This window comes from Aotus nancymaae, unplaced genomic scaffold, assembly GCF_030222135.1.
Source record: "Aotus nancymaae isolate 86718 unplaced genomic scaffold, 86718_ANA_hifiasm-v0.15.2.pri h1tg000007l, whole genome shotgun sequence".
NCBI classification, from domain to species: domain Eukaryota; kingdom Metazoa; phylum Chordata; class Mammalia; order Primates; family Aotidae; genus Aotus; species Aotus nancymaae.
Window position 1 is genome coordinate 51,508,362 of NW_026988418.1, and position 14,536 is coordinate 51,522,897.

General features: G+C 34.2%; 1 protein-coding gene across 3 annotated transcripts in view; it reads left to right on the plus strand.

Annotated features, from left to right (window-relative positions):
• PKN2 (protein kinase N2) overlaps window positions 1-14,536 on the plus strand; it is a 157,259-nt gene that overhangs the window by 63,813 nt on the left and 78,910 nt on the right. For all 3 annotated transcript variants that reach the window (XM_012464802.3, XM_012464804.3, XM_012464803.3), the window contains exon 2: window positions 102-402. In XM_012464802.3, coding sequence (XP_012320225.1) covers window positions 102-402 — 301 coding nt within the window. The remainder of the gene's footprint in view (window positions 1-101; window positions 403-14,536) is intronic.

Here is a 14,536-nt window from a genome sequence, read left to right on the forward strand (position 1 = left end):
ATCTAATGTAATCAAGAAAGATTCTCTTAGGCCGAAAACACTGCATATTTACTGAGGAACCAACTCTCCTAAACTCCCAAATTTGTTTATTTTTTCTGTAGGGGGATTCCCGAACTCTTCCATTTTCTGAGAATGTGAGTGCTGTTCAGAAATTAGACTTTTCAGATACAGTGGTGCAACAGAAATTGGATGATATCAAGGATCGAATTAAGAGAGAAATAAGAAAAGAACTGAAAATCAAAGAAGGAGCTGAAAATCTGAGGAAAGTCACAACAGATAAAAAAAGTTTGGCTTATGTAGACACCATTTTGAAAAAATCAAATAAAAAATTAGAAGAACTACATCACAAGCTACAGGAATTAAATGCACATATTGTTGTATCAGATCCAGAAGATGTTACAGGTATAGTAGTGCTTTATTTGATGTTTATGTGGTATATTAATTAAAAAATCTATCTTTTTAGAAAATAGTAAGTTTTGGGACATGTATAGTTACTAGCTTTTCTGAAAGTACAGAGACTTTTCTCTTTTAATTAAGGTCTTATTTATATTCTCTTCAGAAGGGCAGAAGTTGATAGGTATGAAAATTGAAATATTTACTTAGAGTTTAATCACCCTAATACATTCTCTCTTACTCTGTCAGTAAGACATTACTTAGAGTGATTCTCTAGTATTAATGTTTTTTTTGAGTCAATCATGTGCTCTTACCTAATTCATCCTGTAATCAACAGCACAAGTTTGCCAGCTGACTTTTTAAAGTTAAAAATGTGTTCTGTGAACAAGAGAGAGATTTTCTTTAAGTTTATAAAATAAGAGGAAAATATAACCCATGATTTCAATGTAAAAGCATAATTTTTAAACAACGGAATTAATAAATATTTATGTTGGAATTTTTTTAATGGTACAGAAAGTAAAAATTGAAGAACCACCTCTTTCTTTCTTGGACTAAAAGTAACATTTCTTCTTGTTGTATATCCTTCCAGTTAAAAAACTCTATATTTGTGCCAATATTCACCCATCAGTATGTATAGTCTTTCTATAACTTTTTATACAAAAACTCATGTAAGATATATTTGGTCTTACCCTTGCAATAATGTCTTGAGCCAAGGTCTCAAGACATTATCAATATCTGTAACCATTGATTATTTTCATTTGCAAACAAAAGGAGTATGAGAGTGTATAGAGTAATACACCTATAGCATGATAGAAAATTTAGAAGAACCTGTGTGATTAGCTCATAAATAATAGATATAGGTCATTTAAATTTTGATTAAGAAAATTTATAAATTTGGCTAAGAACCTTGAAGTTTTACCATCTCAAAAGTTGCAGAAAACACTTCTGATATTTAGTGTTCTTGTTAAAACTTGTGTACATCCCTTTCAACATCTGGGAGTTTGGGCTTTTATTTAGAGGCTCTTTGTATAGAGAAATAATAGGAAGAATAAATGAAAGAAATAATAGGAAACCCACTTTCTAATTTTAGACTGAAATAATCCCAAAGGTATAAATTTATTTTCTAACAATCTAGTTAAAAAGAACCCTTCAGCTTTTCATCTAGTATTCTTACACACTCAATAATTACATTATAAATGGAAATAATGTATTACAAAAATGCTGTTTTTGTAATATTATATAAACTCAGAAATAGCCTGTTCCATGGGAACTCTGCCAAACTCTCCATTTTTTTTTTAACATCTTTAGGAGTGGTCTAAAATAAGAAACAGCACTGGAGCTTTAAACTCTGTTTATTTAGAGAAATTTCCCTCCTCCCAGAATATTGATAACTACGTTGTGATTCACTGGGATATAGAAGAGTTTTATCAACACAAGGAGCCCATTTGGTTTCCCCATTCCCTTTATAAAAGTTAACTTTATTGTGGCCTGGTACAGTGGCTCACGCCCGTAATTCTAACACTTTGGGAGGCTGAGTAAGGCAAGTGGATCACTTGAGGCCAGGAGTTCAAGACTAGCCTGGCCAACATGGTGAAACTCTGCCTCTACTAAAAATGCAAAAATTAGTTGGGCATGGTGGTGTGTGCCGGTTGTCCCAGCTACTTGGGAGGCTGAAGCATGAAAATCACTTGAGCCCAGGAAGCAGAAGTTGTGTTGAGCCAAGATTGCTTCACTGCACTCCAGCCTATAGAGAGAGATTCTGTCTTAAAAAAAAAAAAAAAAAAAAGTTTATTGAAGTGTAAATTACATATGACAAAATGCACATATTTTAAGCACATGATTTAATGATTTTTAACAAATGTGTGTGTGCACCCAGCTAACCATCTCTACAATTGATCCAGAATATTTTCATTACTTCAGTGGTTCTTTTATATTCCTTCCAAGCTAACCCATCATCACCAACCCTGGCCATAGGAACCCACTGGTCTACCTTCTATCACTTTAGATTGAGCTTGTCTTTTTTATATAAAGAAATTACCTCCTTTATATAAAGAAATTACCTCTTTTATAAAGAAATTACCTCCTTTAAGTCCTATCAAATTCCTCATCACCCTTAAAAACCAATTTTTAGGTGTTACCATGAAACCTTCCATGACATTCTCTGCTTTATCTTCTCTGTGCTTCTTTGTCCATTCATTGTTGCATTGTATTTCTGTACATGTTTATATCACTTACTAAACTGTCCTCCTTGAGGGGAGGGTCGTGTTTTCATTCATCTGTTTTCAAGGCTTATTACAGAAACTGAAACATAGTAGATGTTTACTTGTGATTTTTATATCTCAAAATAGAAAAACACCCAGCAAATCCACATCTTATATTAGTCCTTACAATTAGTATCAAAGCCTAGTTATTAAGACATTTGAAACATTAAATAACTTAGAAAACAAAGACTTAAATAAAAGTTTTATGATAAAGCCAGAAACTTTTTATACTGACCATTTTTAATACTGACATTTCAAATAATTGCAGGGCAGATATTATATGAAATATAACTTTCTACTGTAACTTCTTAATACTTCAGTTTGTTTAGTATAAACTTGGTAAGTTGGTCACTTGTTTTATTTTTAAAAATATTCTCTTTGCAAATGGCATATTCACACAACTTGGTAATGTTATTTTCTCTTTTTCCCATTTTACTAACTTGACAATGTAAAAAGCAACAACTACAACATAGAGGATTAAAATTAATGTCATTAATTTTAGGTCAGTTTGCCATAAAATTTTAGATGTTTTACCTCGCACACTAAGGTAAACACATGAATTTATTTTAGATCAGATCTGGCAAGAAGATTCAAGGACACTGTGCTTTGCTTTCAGTTCTATAAAGTATAAGTGGATTTATAACAGAGGTGTTTGATTCCTGTTGTTTTGTGGGTACATAAGCTTAGTAAGCAGAAGAAATGACTAAAGGAAAGAGGGACACAATTTAAGTTTGCACTGTTTAAATGATTACTGTCTAAGTAGTTAGGGGACTTGTTCTTAATTCATCTCTGTAATAATGATCTCTTTGAATCTTCAGTTTCTTGTTTGTAAAATAAGGGTTTTTATTTGCTGAACTCTTAAACTGTAAAACTCTGAAACTCTCCTTATTGTAATGCCAAGGTCTGATTGTTTGAGAATGTTATTTCTAAAACAAATGTGTTCACTTATTTTTAAGAGTAGTAGGAAATGAATTTTTTATTTTCTTGTCATGCCATGGTACTCTCAGCTTCTTGTTGATCTTCTGTATACTTTAAAGATGATCATAGGATTTTTACTCATAAGACTATCCCCATAGAAGCAGAAAAAACATTTGAGAAAATTCAACATCGTTTCATGATAAAAATTCTATGAACAAATTAGGTATAGAAAATTTTTTCTCAACACAAGAAGGTCTATATATGACAAGCACAAAACTAACACTGTACTTAATGGTGGAAAGCTGAAACCTTTTCTTCCAAGATCACGAACAAGATCAGGATGCCCACTGTCACCACTTCTGTTCAGCATAGTACTGTAAGCTCTAGCTAGAGCACTTAGGCAAGAAAAAGAAATAAAAGATATACAAATAGGAAAGGAAGAAGTAAAATTATCTGTTTGCCAACAACACAATCTTATATATATAAAATCCTGAAGATTTCCACCATAAAGCTGTTAGAACTAATAAAGGAATTCGGTCAAGTTGCAGGATACAAAATCAGCATACAAAAGTCAATATCATTTGTATATGCTAACTATATAATATCTGAAGAAAATTAAGAAAATTATCTCATTAATAGCATAAAACATACTTAGTAAATTTAACCAAGAGGTGAAAGATCTCTGTGTAGAAAAGTATAAAATATTGATGAAAGAAATTGAAGATGGTACAAATAAATGGAAAAATCTCTTGTGTTCATGAATTGGAGGAATTAATATTGTTAAAATGTCCATACTTTCCAATGTGATCTACAGATTCAAGGTAATTCATGTCAAAATCCCAATGTCATTCTTCACAGAAATAGAAAAAAAGCCTAAAATTTATATGGAATCATGAAAGACCCTGTTGCCACCTCAAGCAAAAAGAACAAAACTAGAAACATCACACTACCAGATTACAAAATATTGCAAAGCTATAGTAATCGAAACAGCATGATAATGACATACAAATAGACTCATTAACCAGTGGATAGAATGGAGAGCCCAGAAATTAACCCATGCAATTCAAGTCATTTGATTTTTGATTTTAAATAAAGCGGCCAAGAACACACAATGGGGAATGGACAGTCTTCAATAAATGGTATTGGGAAAACTGGTCGTCCACATGCAGAAGAATGGACCTTTATCTTACCCTTATGTGTAATACCTTTATACCTTATACCTTTATCTTACCTTAGACATTTATAAGACTTAAATGTCAGTCCTGAAACTGTAAAACTGCTAGAAGAAAATATAGAGGGAAAGCTGTATGATATTGGTCTAGGCAGTGATTTCTTGGATAAAAGCAGAGGCAACCAAAGCAAAAATAGGTAAATGGGTTTATATCAAACTGGAAACTTCTGCACAGCAAAGGAAACAATTAAGAATGAAGAGACAACCCAAAGAATGGGAGAAAATATTTATAAGTCATGTATTGGATAAGGGGTCAATAAGGAACTCAAACTACTGAATTCAAGGAAAAGAAATAATCTTTTTTTCCCCCATTGTTTGTTTATTTTTCTTTTTTTAAATTATACTTTAATTAATTGCAGATCGTGCAGGATTGTTACATAGGTATACACATGCCATGGCGGTTTGCTGCATCTATCCCCCCATCACCTACATTAGATATTTCTCCTAATGTTATCCCTCCCCATTCCCCCCACCTGCTGCTATCCCTCCCCTAGCTCTCCTACCCGCCAACAGGCCCTTACCTGTGTCCATGTGTTCTCATTGTTCAACACCCACTTACAAGTGAGAATATGCGGTGTTTAGTTTTTCTGTTCTGTGTCAGTTTGCTGAGAATGATGGTTTCTAGTTTCATCCATGTCCCTGCAAAGCACATGAACTCATATGTTTTATGGCTGCATAGTATTCCATGGTGTATATGTATCACATTTTCTTTATCCAGTCTATCATTGATGGGCATTTGGGTTGCTTTTAAGTCTTCACTATCATAAACAGTACCTCAATGAACATACTTGTGCATGTGTCTTTATAATAGAACAATTTGTAATCCTTTGGGTATATATCCAGTAATGGGATTGCTGGGTCAAATGGTACTTCCATTTCTAGATCCTTGAGGAATCACTACACTGTCTTCCACAATGGTTGAACTGATTTACACTTCCACCAACAGTGTAAAAGCATTCCTGTTTCTCCACATCCTCTCCAGCATCTGTTGTCTCCAGATTTTTTCATGATCGCCATTCTAACTGGCGTGAGATGGTATCTCACTGTGGTTTTGATTTGCATTTCTTTAATGACCAGTGATGAGCAGTTTTTCATATGTTTGTTGGCTACATAAATGTCTTTTAAAAAGTGTCTGTTCATATCCTTTGCCCACTTTTTGATGGGGGTTTGTTTTTTTCTTGTGAATTTGTTTTAGTTCTTTGTGGATTCTGGATATTAGCCTTTTGTCAGATGGGTAGATTGCAAAAAATTTTTACCATTCTGTTGTTTGCCAGTTAACTCTAATGATTGTTTCTTTTGCTGTGCAGAAGCCCTTAAGTTTAATTAGATCCCATTTGTCTATTTTGGCTTTTGTTGCCATTGCTTCTGGTGTTTTAGTCATGAAGTCCTTGCCTATGCCTATGTCCTGAATGGTATTGCCCAGGTTTTCTTCTAGGGTTTTTATGATGTTAGGTCTTATGTTTAAATCTTTAATCCATCTTGAGTTAATTTTTGTACAAGGTGTATGAAAGGGGTCCAATTTCAGCTTTCTGCATATGGCTATCCAGTTTTCCCAGCACCATTTAATAAACGGAATCCTTTCCCCATTGCTTGTTTTTGTCAGGTTTGTTGAAAATAAATAATCTTATTAAAAAATGGACAAAGGACCTAAGTAGACATTTATCAAAAGGAGGCATACAAGTGGCCAACAGATAATATGAAAAAATGATCAGTATCTCTAACCATCAGATAAATGCAAATTAAAACCACCATGAGATACCACCTCATGCCAATTAGATTGGCTGTTATCAAAAAAAAATGGAAGATAAGTGTTGTCAAGGGTGTCGAGAAGAGGAAACCCTTGTACACTGTTGGTGGTATTGTAAAATTAGTATGGCCACTTTGAAAAACAGTGTGGAGGTTCCCAAGGTTCCTATTCTAAAAATAGAATTACCATACAATACAGCAATTCCTCTTCTGGTTATATATTCAAAGAAATTGAAATCAGCATATCAAAGAGATGTCTGTACTCCTCTGTTCATTCCAGCATTAAATAGCCATGGTATCTAAACAATTGAAGTGCTCATCAACAGACAAATGTGTTTTTAAAACATGATATATAAACACAGTGCAATACTATTCAGCCTTAAAGATGTAGGAAATTCTGTCATTTGCAACATGGAGTACATTATGCTAAATGAAATAAACCAGATGCTGAAAGACAATTAGCTAATTATTTCACTTATGTATGGAATCTTAAGTCAAATTCATAGAAGTAGAAGATAATACTGATTACCAAAGACTTGAGCTGAGGAGGTAGAGGATGGGAAAATGGGAAAGAGGAAGATGTTGGTCACAGGTTAAAAAGTTACAGTTAGGAGGAATAAGTTCTAGTGATCTGTTACACAGAGGTGACTATAGTTAATAGCAATGTATTGTATATTTCAAAATAGCTAAAAGAGAGGGTGTTAAATCTCACTGTGAAGAAATGAAAAATATTTGAGGTAATAGCGTAATTTGATTTTTCTACAATGTATAAATGTAATGAAACATCATATTGTACCCCATAAATATATATATTATTGATTGATTAGAAATAAATATAGTCTCATGGGGTATCATTGTCATCCTGTGTGGAAATTACAGTGATGGTTAGCTGAGGCTGAATGTACTTTATGAAAAAGATTACTGATCTCTGTAAAATGGAGTGGTAATCTAAGACTTAGGTGGAACCTGACACATTTTTGGGAAAGAGCCAGTTTCCTGAATCTTGGTTTTAAATATATCATCATTGAAGTAGAGTATCAGAACATTTTTTATATTTTATTAAATATAGATAATAATTTGGGTAGTGTATTTATTTCTTATTTCCTTTTCTTGTACCATTCTTCTCAAACTCCACCAAACTTAAATTGGTTTTTACTTATTAATTTGGTGAATGTTTCCTTTAATGTCTGAAATACTCAGAAGGGAAATATTGATTTAGTAACATAATATACCTAATAGTACTGGAATTTTGTGGGGTTAATCTTGGCAAATTCTTTTTTTTTTTTTTTTTTGAGACGGAGTTTTGCTCTTGTTGCCCAGGCTGGAGTACAGTGGCACATTCTTGGCTCACTGCAACCTCTGCCTCTCAGATTCAAGTGATTCTCCTGCCTCAGCCTCCCAAGTAGTTGGGATTACAGGCATGTGCCACCACACCCAGCTAATTTTGTATTTTTAGTAGAGACAGGGTTTCTCCATGTTGATCAGGCTGGTCTCGAACTCCCGACCTCAGGTGATTCACCCTCCTCGCCCTTCCAAAGTGCTGGGATTACAGGCATGCGCCACCGCGCCTGGCCAATCTTAGCAAATACTTCTAAATTCCTAAAATATATCTGTATTGAGGTAACTTTGCTCATGACTAAAGAACAGTTTATGGTCTTTGATGAATAGAAGGGAAGATTTAATTTTCTTTATTACTGTTGCCCTCCCCACTTAAATAGTGTGATCATTAGTAAGTTGCTCTTTTGCACTCCTGGATTTGTTTCCTTGTCTTTAAAATCATGAGATTAAATTCACAGATTCCCTAATACTTGAATTCTTTTTATAATACATTTTTTAAAAAGGTTAATATATAATAAATTTGTATATATCTTTTTAGTGTATTATTCCATGAATTTTAAGATAAATTCATCTAACTGCCACCATGTTCAGAAAAAGGAATAGTGCCACTGCCCTATAAATCTCCCTCATGTTCTGTCTTTGTAGTCACACCCTTACCTCTGTAGTCCCTGACAACCACTGATCTGTTCTCTGTAGTTTTCTTTTGAAGAATGTTATGTACATAGAATTATGAAGTATGTAAGTTTTTGAGACTTCTTTATTTCCACATATTGCCTTTGAGACTCTTTCAAGTTATGTATATCAGTAGTTCATTTTTTTTTTCTGAGTAATAGTTTTTTGTATAAATGTGCTATAATTTATCCATTCACCAAGAACATTAGGTTGGTTTTCCAGTTTTTGGCAGTTACCAGTAAAGCTGCTCTAAGTATTCATATACACGTTTTTGTGTGAACAAAGTTTTCAGTTCACTTTGGTAAATACTGAAAAGTAGGATTGCTGAGTCCTGTGGTAGTATATGTTTAACATTATAAGAAGATGGCTGGGCACAGTGGCTCATATCTTTAATCCCAGCACTTTGAGAGGTGAAGGTGGGGCAGTCGATTGAGCTCAGTGGTTTGAGACCAACCTGTGCAACATAGTTTTCATCTCCATGAAAAATTTAAAAATTAGCCAAGTATGGTGGTGTACACTGGTAATCCCAGCTATTTGGGAGGCTGAGGTGGGTGGATTACTTGAGCCTGAGAGTTTGAGGCTACATTGAGCTGTGATCATGTCACTGCACTCCAGCCTGGGCAACAAAGCAAGACCTCGTCGTTGAAACAAAAAAAAAAAAAAAAAAAAAAAAGGAAAGAAGCTGCCAAATATATTCTAGAGTAGTGATATTTTCATTCCCACCAGCAGTGAATGAGAGTTGTAGTTGTTCCACATTCTCTCCAGAACTTGGTATTGTTCATATATTTTTTAACCAGTCTAATAGGTATGTAGTAGTAGTTAATATACATTATTGTCATAGAGAGAGGAAAGAAGAAAAATAGAGCAGCACCATCTCAAGGAGAATTTATGAAAGAACTGTGCATGCCCTAGGTACAGAGTTATGTACAGAATGTAGAAGTCTTCTCTACTAGGAGATGATAGGTTCAGTTTTCAAACATTAAGATAGAGGCAGTTCTGCAATTTTTAATACCTAGGTTGCTTGTTTTACCTTAATTATTCTAATTCACAGTCTTACCCCTGCCTATTTTTGTAACATTAAGAAAACTTACACCAGAGATTGTATTAGTTATAAAATAACCAAAATTAATTCAGTTGGTGATACATGACAAGGGGCATCCCGAGTATATAAAATAACCAATTAAGCATCCTTTAATAATTGAGCATTCATTACAATATGAGCAGGTTCTAGATAGCTATACAAGGTGAGTATCTTTGTTTAAACAAGAAAGTTGGACTTTAGGGGAAGTATAAAGTTAACATAACTGTAACACATGGCAAGGTTCTGGAGCAGTTTATTTTTAAAATAGCAATTTGTAAGTATCAAGTGAAAACCAAAATGTTGTCAGTGAATAGTAACTTAGAGACTTATGAGAAGAAGTATGTCAATAATATGGGTAAATAGTAAGCTAGTGATTTTGTATAATCTTAACCTTATTAATTTAGATTTGGCTAAGTTTATTTCAACTACTAATAGATTTCCTCTTTAATTGTTTAATGTAGTAAACAGTGTTTCATAAGCAGACATCCTGGCTATACAAGTACCACTTTATGAATATTGGGCATAGAGAGTCAGCTTGCTATAAAATAAAGACCAAAGTTTATATTATCTGAGATGTCATCCACCCGCACTATTACATGGTTGTGTGATATATACCACTTGGAACCTGTTCAGACCTTATTTTTCTCATTGACAGAATGAGAGGGACAGACAATTTGTACTCTCTTGAGGGTGTTTTGTGAACACAGTATTTTGATAGCTTGAGGAAAAGGTCAAGCATGAGGCATCCAAGGCCATCTGCATCTGAAAATGAGACCCCATTTGAATATAAAATAAAATCTGAGGTGGCTTTCCTGGGTCTGGGAAGTAAAGACTCAAGAGTTCAACCATATTCCTAATCTCTAAGACAATCAAGGAACCAGGGTAAGGCTAGACCTTAAATAGTCAGAAGTCCTCTAAGAAAGATCTGGATTGTGTTCTAGAACTCTCATCTTGTAAGCCAACTGCTCAGTTGTGGTTTTAGAGAAAATACTAAAAGCACCAGAAACAACAATCTATTGCTCTACATGTTTTGGGGGTATCTAACGAATTCAGTTTTTACTCTTTATTCTGGCCTTGAGAAATCTTATCCCTAGGGACATTTTAATTATGTCCGATTTTCTGGCTACTTCCAAAGTTACATCTCTAGCTAGGGTGCGTTTTCTGGGCTTCATATGATAGTTTATAGCACTCTTTTGGATATTACCTAGATGTCCTGTTGGCTTTAGCTCTTATGTCTAAAATTGAACTCTTCTTTTCCTGGAACACTATCTCTAAATCTTTCTCTGTGTTTTCTGCCCTGTTCATGGCATGATTCCAGTAATCTATAACTAAAACCTGATTTTTTAAAACCTTTTTTCCCCACTTTCAACCTTCATTGTAAGTTTGTAAGTCACCGAGCCTTATAGAGTATACCTCTGATAACAGATCTCAAATCTGTATCTCTTCTCCATCTTTATTGCCATAGCCTACAAGTTTAGTATTTCTTTAATTCAATGTGAACATTGCTACCAGCACTTTTTAAAATCTAGTATTCAGATTCAGTTGTTATTTTCTTGATTTAACCTTTTCAGGCATTCTTCATTTCCTGCAGAATACAATACAAATTTGCATATGGTAGAGATGCCTTTCAAATGGTCTGGCATCTGCCTTTATTATTTCAACTTTTTCTTCTACTAATGCCGGCTCTAATTTTTTTCTCTTGTACTGTTTTCTCTTTTTTACCTCTCTATACTTGTGTGCGTGTGTGTGTGTGTGTGTGTGTGTGTGTGTGTTTGTGTAGATTAGCTGAATCTAGGTGATGGGTATATGGGTGCCTACTGTAAAATTCAACTTTGCAGTATGTTTGAAAATGTTCTTATATACATACATACATGCTAGTATGTGTAGACACACACATATACATACATACAGGTGCGTACAAGGTATACCTTTCATATACATATATATTTACACACATACACACACACACCCACACACAGACACCTGACTCTAATCTCTTTGAGAAGAGGAATTTTGCTACCTGTACGCAGGGTTGTCCTTTGCACAGTACTTGGCTATATATGATATAACCAGTTCCCTGTATTAAATTCCCTGTGTCCAAAATATCTTGCATAGTTTCTGTTTGTCTACTAGCTTAGTGAATGGCAAATCACCTTTCTGTACTATAAAATAAACTTAGAATGGTCTATTCTACTTAAATGTTATTGTTGGCTATGTTCTGTTTATACCATTTTAACTTCAATTCCACAAATTAGATCTAAACATTATTGTTCTGTATAGTCATTGTTGGTTTATAATTACCCACATGCTGATTATTTTCGTTGTTCACTATTTCTTCATGCTTCTCAGACCTACCTTCTAGAATGATCTTTTCTTGTACTTCTAAAGTACAGTAGATACTTTAGAAAGACATTTCCCCTTTGTATACAATTCTAAGTTGACATTTATTTTCTTTCAGCACTTAGAAACTATTATTTCATGGTTGTCTACTCTTGTTGAGGAAATAGCCGCTAGTCTCATGGTTGAAGCCATGTAGATCATCTAGTTTCTATTAAGATATTCTTTGTTTCAGTGTTCTGGACTTGGAGTATAATGGTTTACATTTCGTTTTTTTTTATCTGCTTGGGATTTGTTGGGTTTCCTAAATCTGAGATTTATGTATTTCAATAATTATGGGAAGTTGTTAGCCTCTGTCCTTTTGAATGTTGTACCTGCTGCATTCCTTCTGTGTAGTTTTTCGGGAACTGTAGATGCATATAAATTTCTTCAGATCTATCTCCATTTCTCTATTATTCACTTCACCTATATCAAACTTTCTCTTTATCACATACTGTGTTTCTAATTTCTGTTATTACATACTTTTTAATGCTAGAGGTTCTTTAATCTTGGTAATTTTTTATAGTCTCTTGTCCCAATCGATAGCCATTACGTTTAGCTTTACATATTTCATATACTTATTTCACAGTCTGTATAGGATAAATACAATAAGTGAAATCTTTGCCAGGCTAATCCTATAATTTTTTTCTCATTCATGGTGAATTTTTTTCCATTGAATTTTGTGATTTGTAATTGTAAATTTTATAAATTTTGTCTGTGTTAAAATTTAGTGGAATGCAGATTTGCTTTTTAAAAAAAATGCCAGTTTTTAATTTATTTTATTGCCACATAATTGAACACCTACACATTTATGATTGATTCATATCTCTGTTCGGGGGTTGAGATTAGTGATTGTGTGGAATACCTTTCTTCCATTTCCTTACTTTCACCTTTTCTGTATCATGTTTTAGATGTTTCTTAAAATAGCATATAGTTGGATTTATTTTATTCATTTGTGTTTACCCAGTCTAATAATCTCTGAGTTTTACCTGGATCATTTAGTCTAAATAAATGATTACTATTATATTTGGGTTTATAGTTACTGTCTTATTTTGTGTCTTTAATGTTTCTTTTATTTCCTCTCTCTCTCTTTTTTTTTTTTTTTTTCTTTGAGACGAAGTCTTGCTCTGTTGCTCAGGCTGAAGTGCAGTGGTGCAATCTCGGCTCACTGCAACCTCCACCTCCCAGGTTCAAGTGATTCTCCTGCCTCAGCCTCCCAAATAGCTGGGACTACAGGCACTTGCCACCATGCCCGGCTAATTTATTGTATTTTTAGTAGAGACGGGGTTTCACTGTGTTAGCCAGGATAGTCTCAATCTCCTGACCTCATGATCTGCCCGCCACAGCCTCCCAAAGTACTGGGATTACAGGTGTGAGCCACTGTGCCTGGCCCTCTTTTTCTTTCTTTTCTTGCCATTTTTTTGGCCATTTTAAAGGAATCAGTTATTAAAAATTTGATTGTTTTGGAAATTGATTCATTTAGATAGTGCATCATACATGGTTATCAAAGGCAATAGTCTTAATTGCTGTTTTTCTCTCGGACAATTCGAAGTCCTTAGAATACTTTCATTTGCCTACACCCTAACTTATATGTTACTGTTCTTACTAGGTTGGTGCAAAAGTAATTGCAGTTTTGCCATTTTAATTCTATTTTTTAAAAAGCCCTTTATGACTTTTTTATTGGTTTATATGGTGGTCCTTTAAAATCACTCACTTGTAAGTCACTTATCTGTTCTTCATTATTTTTTTTTTGACTTAACAATTAGAATCACTTTTCTTATTCCCAGAGTACATCCTTTAGCATTTATTAATTTTTAATGAGTTTGTGAAAAACCCTTTTTAATCTTTATGTCTTCATTGTTGAAAGATATTTTCACTGGGTATATACAATCTTAGTTCATTCTCGTACTGCTGTAAAGAAATACCTAAGACTGTATAATTTATAAAGAAAAGAGCTTTAATTGGCTTATGGTTCCATAGGCTGTACAGGAAGCATGATGTGGGCATCTGCTTGGCTTCTGGGGAGGCCTCAGAAAACTTTCAGTCATGGTGGAAGGCGAAAGAGAACAAACACGTCTTACATGGTTGGATCAGGAGCAAGAAAGAGTGGGAGGGACTACACACTTTTAAACAACCAGATCTCACTATGTGAGACAGAACCAAGGGGATGGTGCTAAACCACTCGTTAAGACTCACTGCCATGATCCAGTCACCTCCTACCAGGCCCCATGTTCAACATTGGGGATCACAGTTCAGTATGAGATTGGGGCAGGGACACAGATCCAAACCATATCACAATCTAAGGAGGCAGTTTTATCTTTTAACATAAAGAAGGTGTAATTTCACCTTCTTCCAGCTTTCAGCATTGTTGCTGAAAACTGCTGTAACTCCTTTGAAGGTATTCTTTCTCTAGCTGCTGTGAAGACTTTGTCTTTGATATTCTGAAGTTTTACCATAATGTGTCCAAGTGTGGCCTTTTTTCCCTATATGTTTGTGCTTGGGGTTGTTTGGGTATCTTGA